The following is a 14,538-nucleotide window of genomic DNA, read 5'->3' as shown; positions in this document are numbered from 1 at the left end:
CTTTTCAGATTAACTAATTATAGAAAGGTTACATTTCCATATATTCAGATCAGCGAGAGATGACTGCAAATTAATGGCTTCATTAAATTAATTTCACTGTGCCCACATTTCCCAGCGTTTAAATTTCTGTTCTGCCAATGAAAATCTCAAACACCAACCAATTGTTTAATTGACTTGAGTGAACAGAAAGTCTAACTCTGGTTTATTCATGCAATCTCCACACCGTTGCTACTGAATGAAAATCTGCCAATGAATGAATCCATCACAGCATTTATACTTCCTCATTATACAAGTGGCTTTTAAAATGTAACAGCAAATCCAAGGTATAGCTTAGAAATAGAGATCCAGGCCCTTCGGCCCACCGAGTCCTTGTTGACCATCGATCCCTGTTCACACTAGTTCTGTGTGTAACACCTGTCCCTTTACCTCCCCCCTCGACTCCATCCAAGGACCCAAACAGTCTTTCCAGATGAGGCAGAGGTTCACCTGCACCTCCTCCAACCTCGTCTATTGCATCCGCTGTTCCAGATGTCAACTTCTCTACATCGGCGAGACCAAACGCAGGCTCGGCGATCGTTTCGCTCAACACCTTCGCTCAGTCCGCCTTAACCAACCTGAACTCCCAGTGGCTGAGCAACTCCCCCACCCACTCCCAGTCTGACCTTTCCGTCATGGGCCTCCTCCAGTGTCGTAGTGAGGCCCACTGGAAATTGGAGGAACAGCACCTCATATTTCGCTTGGGCAGTTTAAAGCCCAGCGGTATGAACATTGACTTCTAATTTTAGATAGTTCCTCTGTCCCTCTCTTCCCCTCCCCAGTTCTCCCACTGTCTTCCTGTCTCCACCTATATCCTTTCTTTGTCCCGGCCCCCTGACATCAGTTTGAAGAACCCTAAACATCACCCATTCCCTCTCTCCTAAATGCTGCCTGACCTGCTGAGTTACTCCAGCATTTTGTGATACCTTCGATTTGTACCAGTATTTGCAGTTATTTTCCTATACAATCTACAAACACGCACGTCTTTGGAATCTGGGATGAATTTGGAGCAGCCGGTGGATACCCACGCTGTCAGGCGGATCGTGCAAACTTCACGCAGACAGCAGCCAAGGTCAGGATTCAACCCGGGTCACGGGCGCTGTGCCACTGTCCTGCGCCAAGTCCATGGTTTTAATAACACTGCGTCACTGGTGGATTTGGAGGGATGGGGGAAGTAGCTACACAAACAAGGTTATGAGGTAGGTTGGCAGATACAAGTTGCAGGTAGCCAGAGTCTGTCAATCTCAAGTGCGTTACCATGTCGCTTGTCAAGTCATTCTTTCGGAGATATCGAGATTACTCGCAGTCACACAGTAGCATTGATCATCACAGGCACATTGGAACAGATCGGGCAAATGCACAGACTCTCTTGCCCAGAGTAAGGGAATCGAGAACCTCAGGACATAAGTTTAAGGTGAGGAGGGAAAGATTTAATAGGAACCTGAGGGGCAATTATTTTTTATTTACACAGTTTGGTGGGGGTATGGAACGAGCTGCTGGATGAGGTAGTTGAGGCAGGGACTATCACAATGTTTAAAAAAACATTTCGATAGTACAAGGATAGGATAGGTTTAGAGATATGACCCCAAACGTAGGCAGGTGGGACTGGTGTAGATGGGGTATGTTGGTCGGCATGGGCAAGTTGTTCCAATACTGTATGACGAGTTCCAATAATGGTGTGGACATGTCAAAGACTAGAGGGATAGCTTGAAGATGAGGGAAGTGTCAATGAGGTGCCGGGAAAGCTTTTGTTTTACTGCACTCATAGAGGGGTGCAGGGAACGCACTGCCAGGGGTGGAGGTGGAAGCTGAGGCAGATACGACTGTGGCGTTTAAGAGGCTTTTCTGTGGGCATATAGGTGTGTGTGCCTTAGATTTCAGAAAAGGTCATTCCAAAATCAACCACAAAGTGTCCATATCCCAGTGCCTGTCATGCTTCACTTGAAGTGATCAGAAGGCACGGTGGTGCAGTGGTAGAGTTGCTGCCTTGCAGCAAATGCAGCACCGGAGACCCGGGTTCCATCCCGACTGCGGGTGCTGACTGTAGGGAGTTTGTACGTTCTGCCCGTGACCTGCGTGGGTTTTCTCCGAGATCTTCGGTTTCCTCCCACACCCCAAAGACGTACAGGTTTGTAGGTTAATTGGCTTGGTAAATGGGCCGAAAGGGCCTGTTTCCGCGCTGTATCTCTAAACTAAACTAAGGCACAAAAATCCACGTGATTTATGATTTTGCAAAAGCAATTTCAACTTGCCTCACATGTCAGAGACCCAGGTTCAATCCTGATCTTGGGTGCTGACTTTGTGGAGTTTGCACATTCACCCTGTGACCATGTGCGTTTCCTCTGGGTGCTCCGGTTTCCTCACACACCCCAATCACGTGCAGATTTTGTAGGTTAATTGTCCCTCTGTAAATTGCTCCTGATGTGTCCGGAGTGGATGAGAAAGTGGGATAGCATAGAACTAGTGTGAACGGGTGATCGATGGACGGCAGGGACTCAATGGGCCGAAGGGCCTGTTTCCATGCGGAATCTCTAAACTATCAACACTCTTCGTAATTAAGCCACCAGTAACAGTAGTTTGCTGTAGAACAGTGGCTCCATGATATGTACAACATTTAATTCCTGTTAGAGACCAATTAGTGCTTCACCATCTTCCTAAACAAAATGACACAAAATGACACATTTACCCATGTTAAGTAGTAACATTGTGGGAATATCATACGACTCATTACAAATTGTGAATCATAAGTGAATCAGAATTAGGTCATTTGTCCCATCAAGTCTGCCCCACCATTTAATCATGGCTGATCTATCTTTCCCTCCTAACCCCATTCTCCTGCCTTCTCCCCATAACCCTTGACACCCGCACTAATCAAGAATCTATCTATCTCTGCATTTAAAATATCCACTGACTTGGCCTCCACAGCCCTCTGCGGCGATGAATTCCACAGATTCACCACCTTCTGTCAAAATAAATTCCTCCCCATCTCTTTTCCAAACATAATCTTTTATTCTATGGCTATGGCCTCTAGACTCTCCCACCAGTGGAAACATCCTCTCCATATCCACTCTATCCAAGACTTTCACTGTTCGGTAAGTTTCAATTAAGTCATTGTAGTTCCGAGCTTATTTGAAGTTTGTAGAGTTTAATAGCCTGATGGCAGTCGGGAAGAAGCCGTTCCTGAATCTGGACCAATGAACTTTTCACTGTGCAAACCAAGATGTCTTTGAAAGGAAGGAGAGTCGATGATTTAGTGAACATAATGGGTCAATCCCAATCACTGCAATACCTATTAGTTCATTGAAGTTAGTTTTAGCTTAGTGTCGTGTATACGGAGATACAGTGAAAAGCTTTTTTATTGCTTGCTATCCAGTCAGCAGAAAGACTACACCTGATGTATGGTGAACATTGCCCAGGCTATCATGGGTACCGACCTCTCCACCATTGAAGGGGTCTGCAGGAGTCGCTGCCTCAGAAAGGCAGCCAGCATCATCTGAGCCCCACACCACCGTGACCACGCTCTAGATTCACTCCTGCCATCGGGAAGAAGGTACAGGAGCCTGAAAACTATAACGCCCAGGTTCAGGGGCAGCATCTTCCCTACAGCCATTCGGCTATTAAACATTACACCAGCCAAATAGGCTCTGAACCAGGTAGACTTGGGGGCATTAATGATAGTCCGCAGGTCTCCAACTAGGTAGATGGGAGATTAGGATCGCTTTCTAATTAGTGATAGAATGGTTGAGTTGCCTGTTAACATTGAGGAAGAAACTGTCCCTGAATCTGGAGGTGTGCAGTTTCACATTTCTCTTAGTTATCTCTCATGGTCCTTTCCTCAGAGACCAAAGGCATATTGAATAGCAGTGGTGTTAGTGCAGCTCCAGTACGACATGACCTAGACACTCAGAGCATTCTTCAACACAATACTCAACCAGGCAGTGGCCACCAAGCAACTAGCCAGTGGCCACCACGCGACCAGCCAGTGGCCACCATGCGACCAGCCAGTGGCCAGCACACCACCAGCCAGTGGCCACCACGCGACCAGCCAGTGGCCACCACGCCACCAGCCAGTGGCCACCACGCGACCAGCCAGTGGCCACCACGCGACCAGCCAGTGGCCACCACGCGACCAGCCAGTGGCCACCACGCGACCAGCCAGTGGCCACCACGCGACCAGCCAGTGGCCACCACGCGACCAGCCAGTGGCCACCACGCGACCAGCCAGTGGCCACCACGCGACCAGCCAGTGGCCACCACGCGACCAGCCAGTGGCCACCACGCGACCAGCCAGTGGCCACCACGCGACCAGCCAGTGGCCACCACGCGACCAGCCAGTGGCCAGCACGCGACCAGCCAGTGGCCACCACTTCTAAAGATCGCACCTGGAATTTCTGCCTCAAAGTAATGCCTTCATCTGTATGAATAATCAAAACAACTCATGTTTTTTAGGAATGGAGTCAAAGCTGACTTTTCACATGCTGGGCTGTTTAATCTTATCCGGGGAATGCGTTGGTTAATCCACCTCCTCAATCACTCTAATGTGTCTGAACATTCAATTGTGTTAAACCATCATTTCCTTCTGGTCTCGAGCAGTTACAGTTTCCGTCTTTAATAATTACTTCTATCAACTAAATATTAAACATAAGACATAGAAATATTTTTCTGACAATGAATTTTCAGATAGTGACCAAAGGTTAAATCCTAGACCTTCTACCAATGATCACAATTCACACAAACTGTACAGGAACACAGTGCAAAAGTCAAGCTGCTCAGCTTCATGCAATTCCACGTCGGATTGAGACTGATGAATCGTTGCCGTGACGTGTTCTACCTTTGGGCAGTAACTCCTCATGAACTTAACAGTGGAATGTGTAGAAAGCAACTGCAGATGCTGTTTAAACCAAAGAAGGGTCTCAACCCAAAACATCACCTATTCCTTCTCTCCAGAGATGCTGTGACCCGCTGAGTTACTCCAGCTTTTTGTGCCTATTTGCAGTTAACAGTGAGGCAGCCAGAACTCTGTCCAGCGGCTGGTCACAAATTTACATTCTTTTAGATAGGAACGCAGAAAGAAATGGTTCATATGGAACTGAGACAGTGCCCCATTTGGTCAAGTTTAAGGATACAGAAAGGAACCAGGCCCTTCGGCCCACCGAGTCCACACCGGCCATTGCTCACCCGTTCACATGAGTTCTATGCTATCCCACTTTCTCATCCACTCCCGACACACAAGGGGCGATTTAGAGAGGGCCGATTAACCTGCAAACCCGCACGTCTTTGGGATGTGGGAGGAAACTGGAGCACCCGGAGAAAACCCAAGCGGTCACAGGGAGATCGTGCAAACTCCACACAGACAGCACCCACGGTCAGGATGGAACCCGGGTCTCTGGCACTGTGAGGCAGCAGCTCTACCCGCTGTGCCACCGTGCCGCTCACACACAGCATAGATGCTGACTATTTACATGTTGCAAGTGGAACTTTGACAGTCAAATATTCCACTTTGTTTCATCACTTACTCCTCACCACACATTGCATCTTACTTTACATTGTGGCAGAACACCAACAGTGGAATCTTCTGATGTTTACTGTTGCCCCTGTCCTGCCCTCCACAACCCCATTAGGCAGGCATTTCCCCCACCATCTCCTCCTCCCCCTGCTCCTCTCCCCTCCTCTGTACACTCATCTCCCATTCCCGAGTCACATATCTCCCTTGTATCCCCCCTCTTTCCTCTACCACCCCCCCCCCTCCCATCTACCCATATCCCGCTCACAGACTTTACATTTCACTCCTCTCCTTATCCAACACCCTTTCTCTCCTTTTCACCTCCAGTCTTGGTCACTTACACCACCTGTCTGCCAAGCAACACCCCCCCCCCCCCCCCCCCTCACACCTGTATCCACCTATCACTTGCCAGGGGAGCAGTGAATTGGAGTTTCCCAGTGTGAAGAAGAGCCTCGATCTGAAACATCACCTATCCATGTTCTCCAGAGATGCTGCCTGGCCTGCTGAGTTACTCCAGCACTCTGTGAAACATACCCTCCTCCACAGAGGCTGCCTGACACACTGAGTTCCTTCAGCACTTTGTGTTTGGAGCTAATCTTTAGACTTTAGAGATACAGCGTGGAAGCAGGCCCTTCGGCCCACTGAGTCCATGCTGACCAGTGATCACCACGTACACTAGGTCTATCCTTCACATTAAGGACAATTTACAGAAGCGGTCACCGACAAACCTGCACGTCTTTGGAATGTGGGAGGAAACCGGAGCACCTGAAGGAAACCTTCAGGGAGAATGTGCAGACCCTGTTTCCACGCTGTATCTTTAAACTAAAAGTAAACACTTGTCAACTCCGGAACTAAGCACCACTTTGTTATCAATCTACACTCAGCAATTTGTGCCTTTTCAATATGTTATTATAGCAGTTGGATTTAAAGATGAGCTTCAATATGCAGCCAGATGTGTAGGAAAGAAAACTGCAGATGCTGGTTTAAATTGAAGGTAGACACAAGATGCTGGAGTAACTCAGCGGGTCAGGCAGCATCTCTGGAGAGAAGGACAACGTCACCCATTCCTTCTCTGCAGAGATGCTGCCTGACCCGCTGAGTTACTCCAGCATCTTGGGTCCATCTCCAATATGCAGCCGTTAACTCAAGCCACGGTTTGCATTATTCAAAAGAATCCTTGTTGACAGGGAAGTTCCATTTTATAACTTTTAAGCTCGAGATCCATTCCTCTTTGCAATTCATTACATTACACAAAACTTCCAAAGAGAAAGCTGCAAATATCCCAATTATAGAAGGCAGGTTCAGGCACAGATTCCCACTGGAGGGATTGTAGATACCAGTCATGTACAACAGTGCCACTCTCATTTCCCCCACTCAATATCTCGTGGATTAATACAGGCCACAGTAACCTATTCCCAGAGGTTTCATGAATTTACAAGTCAGGCAATGATTTACTCAAAAGACTCCAACTGCTCCATAAAAAAATATATTCGGAAATATATTTCTGAATATATAAATCAATTGCAGCACAGGCTTTAAATTCGAAATAATTTCACACAGCATGCCACCATGATAACACAGTGGTGCAGCGGGTAGAGCTGCTGCCTCACAGCACTAGAGACCCGGGTTCGATCCCGACCTCGGATGCTGTCTGTGTGTGTGGAGTTTGTACATTCGCCAGTTTCTCATCCACTCACAACAGGGCCAATTAACCTACAAACCCGCACGGAGGAAACCCACGAGGTTACAAAGACAACGTGCAAACTCCACCCAGACACAACATCCGAGATCAGGATCGAACCAGATCTCTGGTGGTGTGGGGCAGCAGCTCTACCCGCTGCACCACTGTGCCGGCCGCCCATTATCAGTTAGCGCCTCTCAACAACGTTTGGAATGACTAACTTGATCCAAAGAGTTTACGGACAGTCTATCATCTATCTCTGAAATTAAGATGTAGTCAAACCTGGTATTTCTGAAGTCAGTATTTATCAGAAATAATAGCATGCATATCTTTACCTATATACATGTTTATCCTCCCACACTTGAGGCAAGTGAGTATGCAAAGTAGACACGATTGCTTGTGTGTGGTCTGATTCTACCGCATGGGTATTAACTGTACGCACCCATCCACTAACAAACCCTGTCTGCCTCCACACAACAATGTACTAGTGTGGGTCTGCACCAACTCCTTAACACAAAATAACCTCACACATTCCAACTAACAGACAAACAGGGATTAACTGACACCACAAATAACCTGTTTACTAAGCAAAGCAAAACAGCAGCCACTATAAATGACTGAATTTAAACTTTTAGCAACATGACATTACAGTCTTGAGTAACTCGATTCTTTTTAGCACAGCCAGCTAAAAAAACGACAGACAACACAAAATGTGTCTCAGTGCTTGCTGTAAGTGTTTTGACGGATTATACAAATGAGACTCCAATCTGTGAAACAATTTCAATGCAACCCCACAAGGTTGCAGAGGCAGTACATGGAGGCATAGATTGGCTGAAGCAATTTAAAGGTCAGCACTTTTGCATGGTTGTGGGAAGAAAGTACTTCACAAATTCGACACTGAACAGGTCACTACGAGGGGCTAGTGATCACCATAGCAACCGAACACATTACAGGGTGGAAAATATTTTGCCTTTTTTGTTGTTTGTGAAGCGACAAATCGAAGATTTAATAGTTGTAGCGAGATCGGGGCAGCCTGTACATCGTGAGGTCGGTCCACTTGCCCGCCATACCCACCGTACTCTTCCACCGACCACACTGAATCTCTACACATGCAACACGATGCAATGGCATTTGCATTAGAACAGACAAGAGTGGGGGGTTTACCAACTCTCTCCCTTCTCTCCGAGACTACTGCCTTTATTTTAAAACTGCTAAATGACACTGGAAGATTCCTCAAATAAATACACTGCTATTTGGAGAAGACTGAAGTTGCTGCACTACAAGCCCATTGCACTTGTTGCTTGAAACCCACAAAGATATCACCGCCTCGCCATTCAATAAATATTTGTACGCCAATACCACACGCAACCGGCTGTGAATGCCACCTGTGAGATTAACCTTTGTGCCTCGAAGTTAATAAAAACAAAAAAAGGCAAACTGTGAACTGCAGTCTCCCAGGGCCCGTGTGGATCAGAGCGGGGAATTGTCACCAGAAACAAACACCAACTCAAAGTTCAACAAAGCACTCACTTTATGAAGTAGCTGGCCCCTTCTTCAGTGAAGCCTTCCTCCCAGCCCGGGGGTAAATCTGGAAAGCGTGAGAGTGAGAGAGAGAGAGAGAGAGAGAGAGGGAGGTTAGTCGGAGCAAGTTTGTAACAAAAGGCAGAGGCTTGAGGAGAGAGAGAGGGGGGGTGTTGAACAAGTGGAGTGGAAACTTTGGGGCAAAGTTGGTGGATGGTCACTCACCTGAGAGGGTCATGTGGCCCGTGTTGACAGGGAGGGCGCTTCTGGGATGTAGCCAAGTCGTGCTCCGCGTTTGGTCGCTGCGAGAAACACAAAAGGACAGAGCAGACACTGAACAAAAGGAGTGTTTTACTGTGGGAGTCGGGGAGGGGAGGGGGGGGGAGAGAGGGGGAGTCGGGGAGGGGAGGGGGGGGAGAGAGGGGGAGTGGGGAGAGGAGAGGAGAGAGAGAGGGGGGGGAGAGGAGAGAGAGAGAGAGAGAGAGAGAGAGGGGGGGGGGGAGGCCGGGCAGCACCTACTCAATGAAAAAGATGCGGCCGTCCTCGCAAACTCCATAAGACCAGAGCCCAGGTAACAGATCCCGCCTCAAGGAAGCCGCCATGATCCAACCATTACAAGCAGCTCCCTCCCTCCCCTGGATTACCAAGGTTAAAGGAACACTGCAGGTTGCTTTTCCGCCGGCAGAAAATAACAATTGAACAAGACCGCGTCCCCTTTAAGCAGGAGATGGAGGACAAGCTGCCTCCAGTAGAGAGGGGCGACCTGATCACAACCCTTCTCTCTCTCCACCCACCGATTGTTACTGGATATATAACGTATCGAGTGCAACCATCAGCTTGCATCAGATTCCACTGTTTACAGTGTGCAGGAAGTAACTGCAGATACTGGTTTAACCTGAAAGCTGGAGGAACTCAGCGGGACAGACAGCATCTGTGGAGAGAAGGAATGGATCTGAAGAAGGGTCTCGACCCCATTCCTTCTCTCCAAAGACACACCAGTTATTCCAACTTTTTGTGTCTGTCCACTGTTTACCTTCCGTGTTTCAGTTATAAGTCTAGGATTAGAGGACACAGCCTCAGGATAAACTGGACGTACCTCTGGAAAGGCGATGAGGAGGAATTTCTTCAGCCAGACGGTGGTGTTAATGTGGAATTCATTGCGGACATTGGACTTTGTCTCTGGAACTGATGCGCTACAATGCTGAGGACTATATTCTGCACTCTGTATCTTCCCCTTTGCGGTGTGTAGGAAAGAACTGCAGGTGCTGGTTTAAACCGAAGATAGACACAAAAACCTGGAGTAACTCAGCAGTGCAGGCAGCATCTCTGGAGAGAAGGAATGGGTGATGTTTCGGGTCGAGACCCTTCTTCAGTTTCCCTTTGCTTTACTTGAGTTTGGCTTCCTGTATGGTCTGTCTGATCTGCTGGGAGAGCATGCAAAACAAAGCTCTCCTTTGTATGCCGGGACACATGACATTAATAAACCTGAAACTAAACATGCCTTCCCTGAAACCCAAATATCGTCATCCTCCCGTCTTGCCCCGATACTGCTGGGAAAGTGATACTACACACCTGAAGGAAAATAACACGTGGAAAAGTATCTGAGTAGTTTGATTTTTAATGATTAGCATTGGAGTAAGAACAAATGTCATAGGTCCCAGCAAACATGAAAATTAAATTCGAAGAATCTGAAGAAGGGTCTCGACCCGAAACGTCACCCATTCCTTCTCTCCCGAGATGCTGCCTGACCTGCTGAGTTACTCCAGCATTTTGTGAATAAATCGATTTGTACCAGCATCTGCAGTTATTTTCTTATAATTAAATTCGAACAGCAGCTTAACAGACCTGGAAACACATAAATCAGAGATAATAGAATAAAAGCAAACAAAAAATAGTTCAATGAATAATGAAGCACCCTCCTCCCACAATATTAGTGCAAAACAAAACAAAAGCCTGGTCCCTCGTGCAACAAGTCAGTTTGTAGTTCAAAATTTCGTTCAGTTGCTGGTCATAGTCATATAGTGATACAGTGTGGAAACAGGCCCTTCGGCCCAACTCGCCCACACCGGCCAACAATGTCCCAGCTACACTAGTCCCACTTGCCTGCGCTTGGTCCATAACCCTCCAAACCTGTCCTTTCCATGTACCTGTTCAACTGTTTCTTAAACGATGGGATAGTCCCAGTCTCAACTATTGGACAGCTTGTTCCATACACCCACCACCCTCTGTGTGAAAAAGTTACCTCTCGGATTCCTATGAAATCTTTTCCCCTTCACCCTGAACCGATGTCCTCTGGTCCTCGATTCCCCTACTCTGCGCAAGAGACTCTGTTCATCTACCTGATCTGTTCAATAGCCTGATGGTTGTCGGGCAGAAGCTGTTCTTGAACCTGGAGGTCACAGTTTTCAGATTCCTGTACCTTCTTCCTGATGGTAGGAATGAGATGACAATGTGAGCAGTGTGGTGTGGGTCCCTGATGATGCTGGTTGTCCTTTTAAACTTTAGATACAGCACAGATACAGGCCGTTTGGTCCACCTTGTCCACACCGACCAGCAATCATCCCATACACTAGCACTATCCTACACAGTAGGGCAATTTCCAAATTTTACCGGCCAATTAACCTAGAAACCCGTACGTCTTTGGAGTGTGGGAGGAACCGGAGCACCCAGAGGAAACCACGTGGTCACAGGGAGAACGTGCAAACTCCATACAGACAGCATCCATAGTCAGGATCGAACCCGGGTCTCTGGTGCTGGAAGGCTGCAACTCTACCGCTGCACCACCCCTATTCGAGGCAGCGACTCTTGTAGATCCCTTCAATGGTGGGGAGGTCAGTCCCTGTGATGGAGCGGGCAGTGTGTGGTGGGGAGGGCAGTGTGTGGTGGGGAGGGCAGTGTGTGGTGGGGAGGTCAGTACCCAGAAGAAACCCACGTGGTCACAGGGAAAACATGCAAACTCCACACAGACAGCACCCGAGGTCAGGATGGAACCCAGGTCTCCGGCACTGTGTGGCAGCAGCTCTCCCAGCTGTGCCACTGTGCTTGGTAAGATATATGTAATCTAACAAAGGCGTCCTGCTAAAATTCTTTATTTGCCGAGACCGCTAGACTGGGAAATATTCAGGCATTCAATTTGCAGAGATATAATCTTGCTGCAAGCATTTCTGTTAAGCACCAGCCAACCACAATATGACATATTAAATGTCATGCATGTCCATGCAATTCTCATAAACTAATACTTAATTACATCCTCCAGTTATTGCTATTTTAATCAATCTCCTTCCACATCTTCAGACTTTAGTGCCACAATTAATGAAACCCATTCATTTTATTCATAGTTGTTTCAGTTCTCAAAAAACTGTCATAAAGTCATAGAGTGATACGGTGTGGAAACAGGCCCTTCAGCCCAACTTGCCCACACCGGCCAACATGTCCCAGCTACACTAGTTCCACTTGCCTGCATTTGGTCCATCTTCCTCCAAACCTGTCCTATCCATGTACCTGTCTAACTGTTTCTTAAATGTCAACTACCTCCTCTGGCAACTTGTTCCATATACCCACCACCCTTAGTGTAAAAAAGTTACCCCTCAGATTCCTATTAAATCTTTTCCCCTTCACCTTAAACCTATGTCCTCTGGTCCTTGATTCACCTATTCTGGGCAAGAGACTCTGTGCATGTACCCGATCTATTCCTCTCATGATTTTGTATACCTCAATAAGATCACCCCTCATCCTCCTGCGCTCCAAGGAATAGAGTCCCAGCCTACTCAACCTCTCCCTATAGCTCACACCCTCTAATCCTTGTAAATCTTCTCTGTACCCTTTCCAGCTTGACACCATCTTTCCTATAACGTGGTGCCCAGAACTGAACACAATACTCTAAATGCAGCCTCACCAACGTCTTATACAACTGCAAAATGACCTCCCAAAGTCTATACTCAATACTCTGACTAATGACGGCCAATGTGCCAAAAGCCTTTTTGTCCACCTTATCTACCTGTGCTCCACCTTCAAGGAACTATGTGCCTGCACTCCTAGATCCCTCTGCTCTACAACACTACCCACAGGCCTACCATTCACTATGTTGGTCCTGCCCATGTTAGACTTCCCAAAATGCAACACCTCACACTTCCGTGTATTAAATTCCATCACCCATTACTCATCGATCCAGCCAATCGATCCAGATCCTGCTGCAATTTTTCATAACCATCTTCACTATCTGCAAAACCACCCACTTTCGTATCATCATGTGGAGTTAACTAATAATGTGTGTCTCTCTTCTACCCTCCTGCATGCACCACGACTACTCCCTGTCACTGTTCTGCCCATCCTTTCTATCCCACAACATGTAGGTTTCAGACCACAGAAACATCGTCATCAGTTAGTGTCTATCTGTGTTCTCCAGAGCTGCTACCTGCCCCGTTTAGTTCCTCCAGCCCTTTGTGTTTTGTTCAATATTGTTGTTAAAGTAGTCTACTGCAAAAACATATTCATGTGATTCAGGTATGCTATGTGGTACCCGAACCAGATTGATTACAACTTTCCTTCCTATTCTTAAACCAGCACGAGTTTACAGCCTGAAGAAGGATCCCGACCCAAAATGGCCCCATTATCCATTCCCTCAACAGATGCTGCCTGACCCATTGAGTTACTCTGCAATGTTCATTCCTTTGGGTTGTGAGCTACTCAAGCATAATACATGAGGTGCTGTTCCATCAGTTTGCGTGTGTCCTCAATCTGGCAATGGAGGAGGCCCAGGCCAGAAAGGTCGACGTGGAACGAGCTGTAATGTGGTTAACAACTGGGTGATCCAGCAGGACTTTCTTCATAACGATTGCAGTAATTCAAAGCTGATTGACACTGACAATGAATGCAGGAGTTGCAGTGGCACCTCCATCTGCTGAGTGAATGTAGAAACATAGACAACAGGTGCGGGAGGAGGCCATTCGGCCCTTCGAGCCAGCACCGCCATTCAATATGATCATGGCTGATCATCCACAATCATTACCCCGTTCCTGCTTTCTCCCCATATCCCTTGATTCCGTTAGCCCTAAGAGCTACATCTAACTCTCTTTGATAGGAATAGAATGAGGCTATTTGGCCCATCAAGTCTACTCCGCCATTGAATCATGGCTGATCTATCTCTCCCTTCTAACCCCGTTCTCCTGCCTTCTCCCCGTAACCCCTGACACCCGCACTAATCTCTGGCGCTGTTAGGCAGCAACTCTACTATTGTGCCACAGTGCCGTTCCAAAATTCCCAGTCTGTGTGTGAATTTTAATATCCCAGCCCTGCTTTAAAACTGGGAATGGGAAGGGTAATTTTACAGAAAATTGAAAGTAAAACAATACAGGAGGGCACCAGTAAATGGGGAATTAGGGGAGGGCACCAGTAAATGGGGAATTAGGGGAGGGCACCAGTAAATGGGGAATTAGGGGAGGGCACCAGTAAATGGGGAATTAGGGGAGGGCACCAGTAAATGGGGAATTAGAGGCTGAGAGAGAGAGTGATGGTGTCTGTGAGAGAGATGGTCCGTGAGAGAGATGGAGTGTCCATGAGAGAGAGATGGAGTGTCCGTGAGAGTTAGGTTGTAATGAATACGGAATGGAAGAAATTCACAGCGTTGTAGCAGGTAGTGCTGCTGCCCCACAGCACCAGAGACCCACTGACTGTTCCTATCCTGACTTCGGGTGCTGTCTGTGTGGAGTTTGCACGTTCTCCCTGTGACCGCGTGGGTTTCCTCTGGGTGCCTCCCACATCCCAAAGATGTGCAGGTTTGTGGGTTAATTGGCCCTCT

The 14,538-nt window shown here is 47.5% G+C and overlaps 1 protein-coding gene across 3 annotated transcripts in view; it reads right to left on the bottom strand.

The window, feature by feature from the left end:
- The window catches only part of plekha7b (pleckstrin homology domain containing, family A member 7b), a 293,659-nt gene extending 284,279 nt beyond the window's left edge, over positions 1-9,380 (bottom strand). For 2 of the 3 annotated variants that reach the window (XM_078414957.1, XM_078414959.1), the window contains exons 1-3: positions 9,261-9,379; positions 8,967-9,043; positions 8,751-8,808 (exon numbers count right to left, since the gene is read on the bottom strand). In XM_078414957.1, coding sequence (XP_078271083.1) covers positions 8,751-8,808; positions 8,967-9,043; positions 9,261-9,343 — 218 coding nt within the window. In that variant the 5' untranslated portion in view covers positions 9,344-9,379. Of the gene's footprint in view, positions 1-8,750; positions 8,809-8,966; positions 9,044-9,260 lie in introns of all 3 variants that reach the window. The other variant, XM_078414956.1, reaches the window with a different exon arrangement.
- Positions 9,381-14,538: the final 5,158 nt, after the last annotated feature.

This window comes from Rhinoraja longicauda, chromosome 18, assembly GCF_053455715.1.
Source record: "Rhinoraja longicauda isolate Sanriku21f chromosome 18, sRhiLon1.1, whole genome shotgun sequence".
In the NCBI taxonomy this organism is placed as follows: Eukaryota; Metazoa; Chordata; class Chondrichthyes; order Rajiformes; family Arhynchobatidae; genus Rhinoraja; species Rhinoraja longicauda.
Note: the sequence above shows the minus strand (reverse complement) of the source record. Positions and strands in the feature narration are given on the sequence as shown.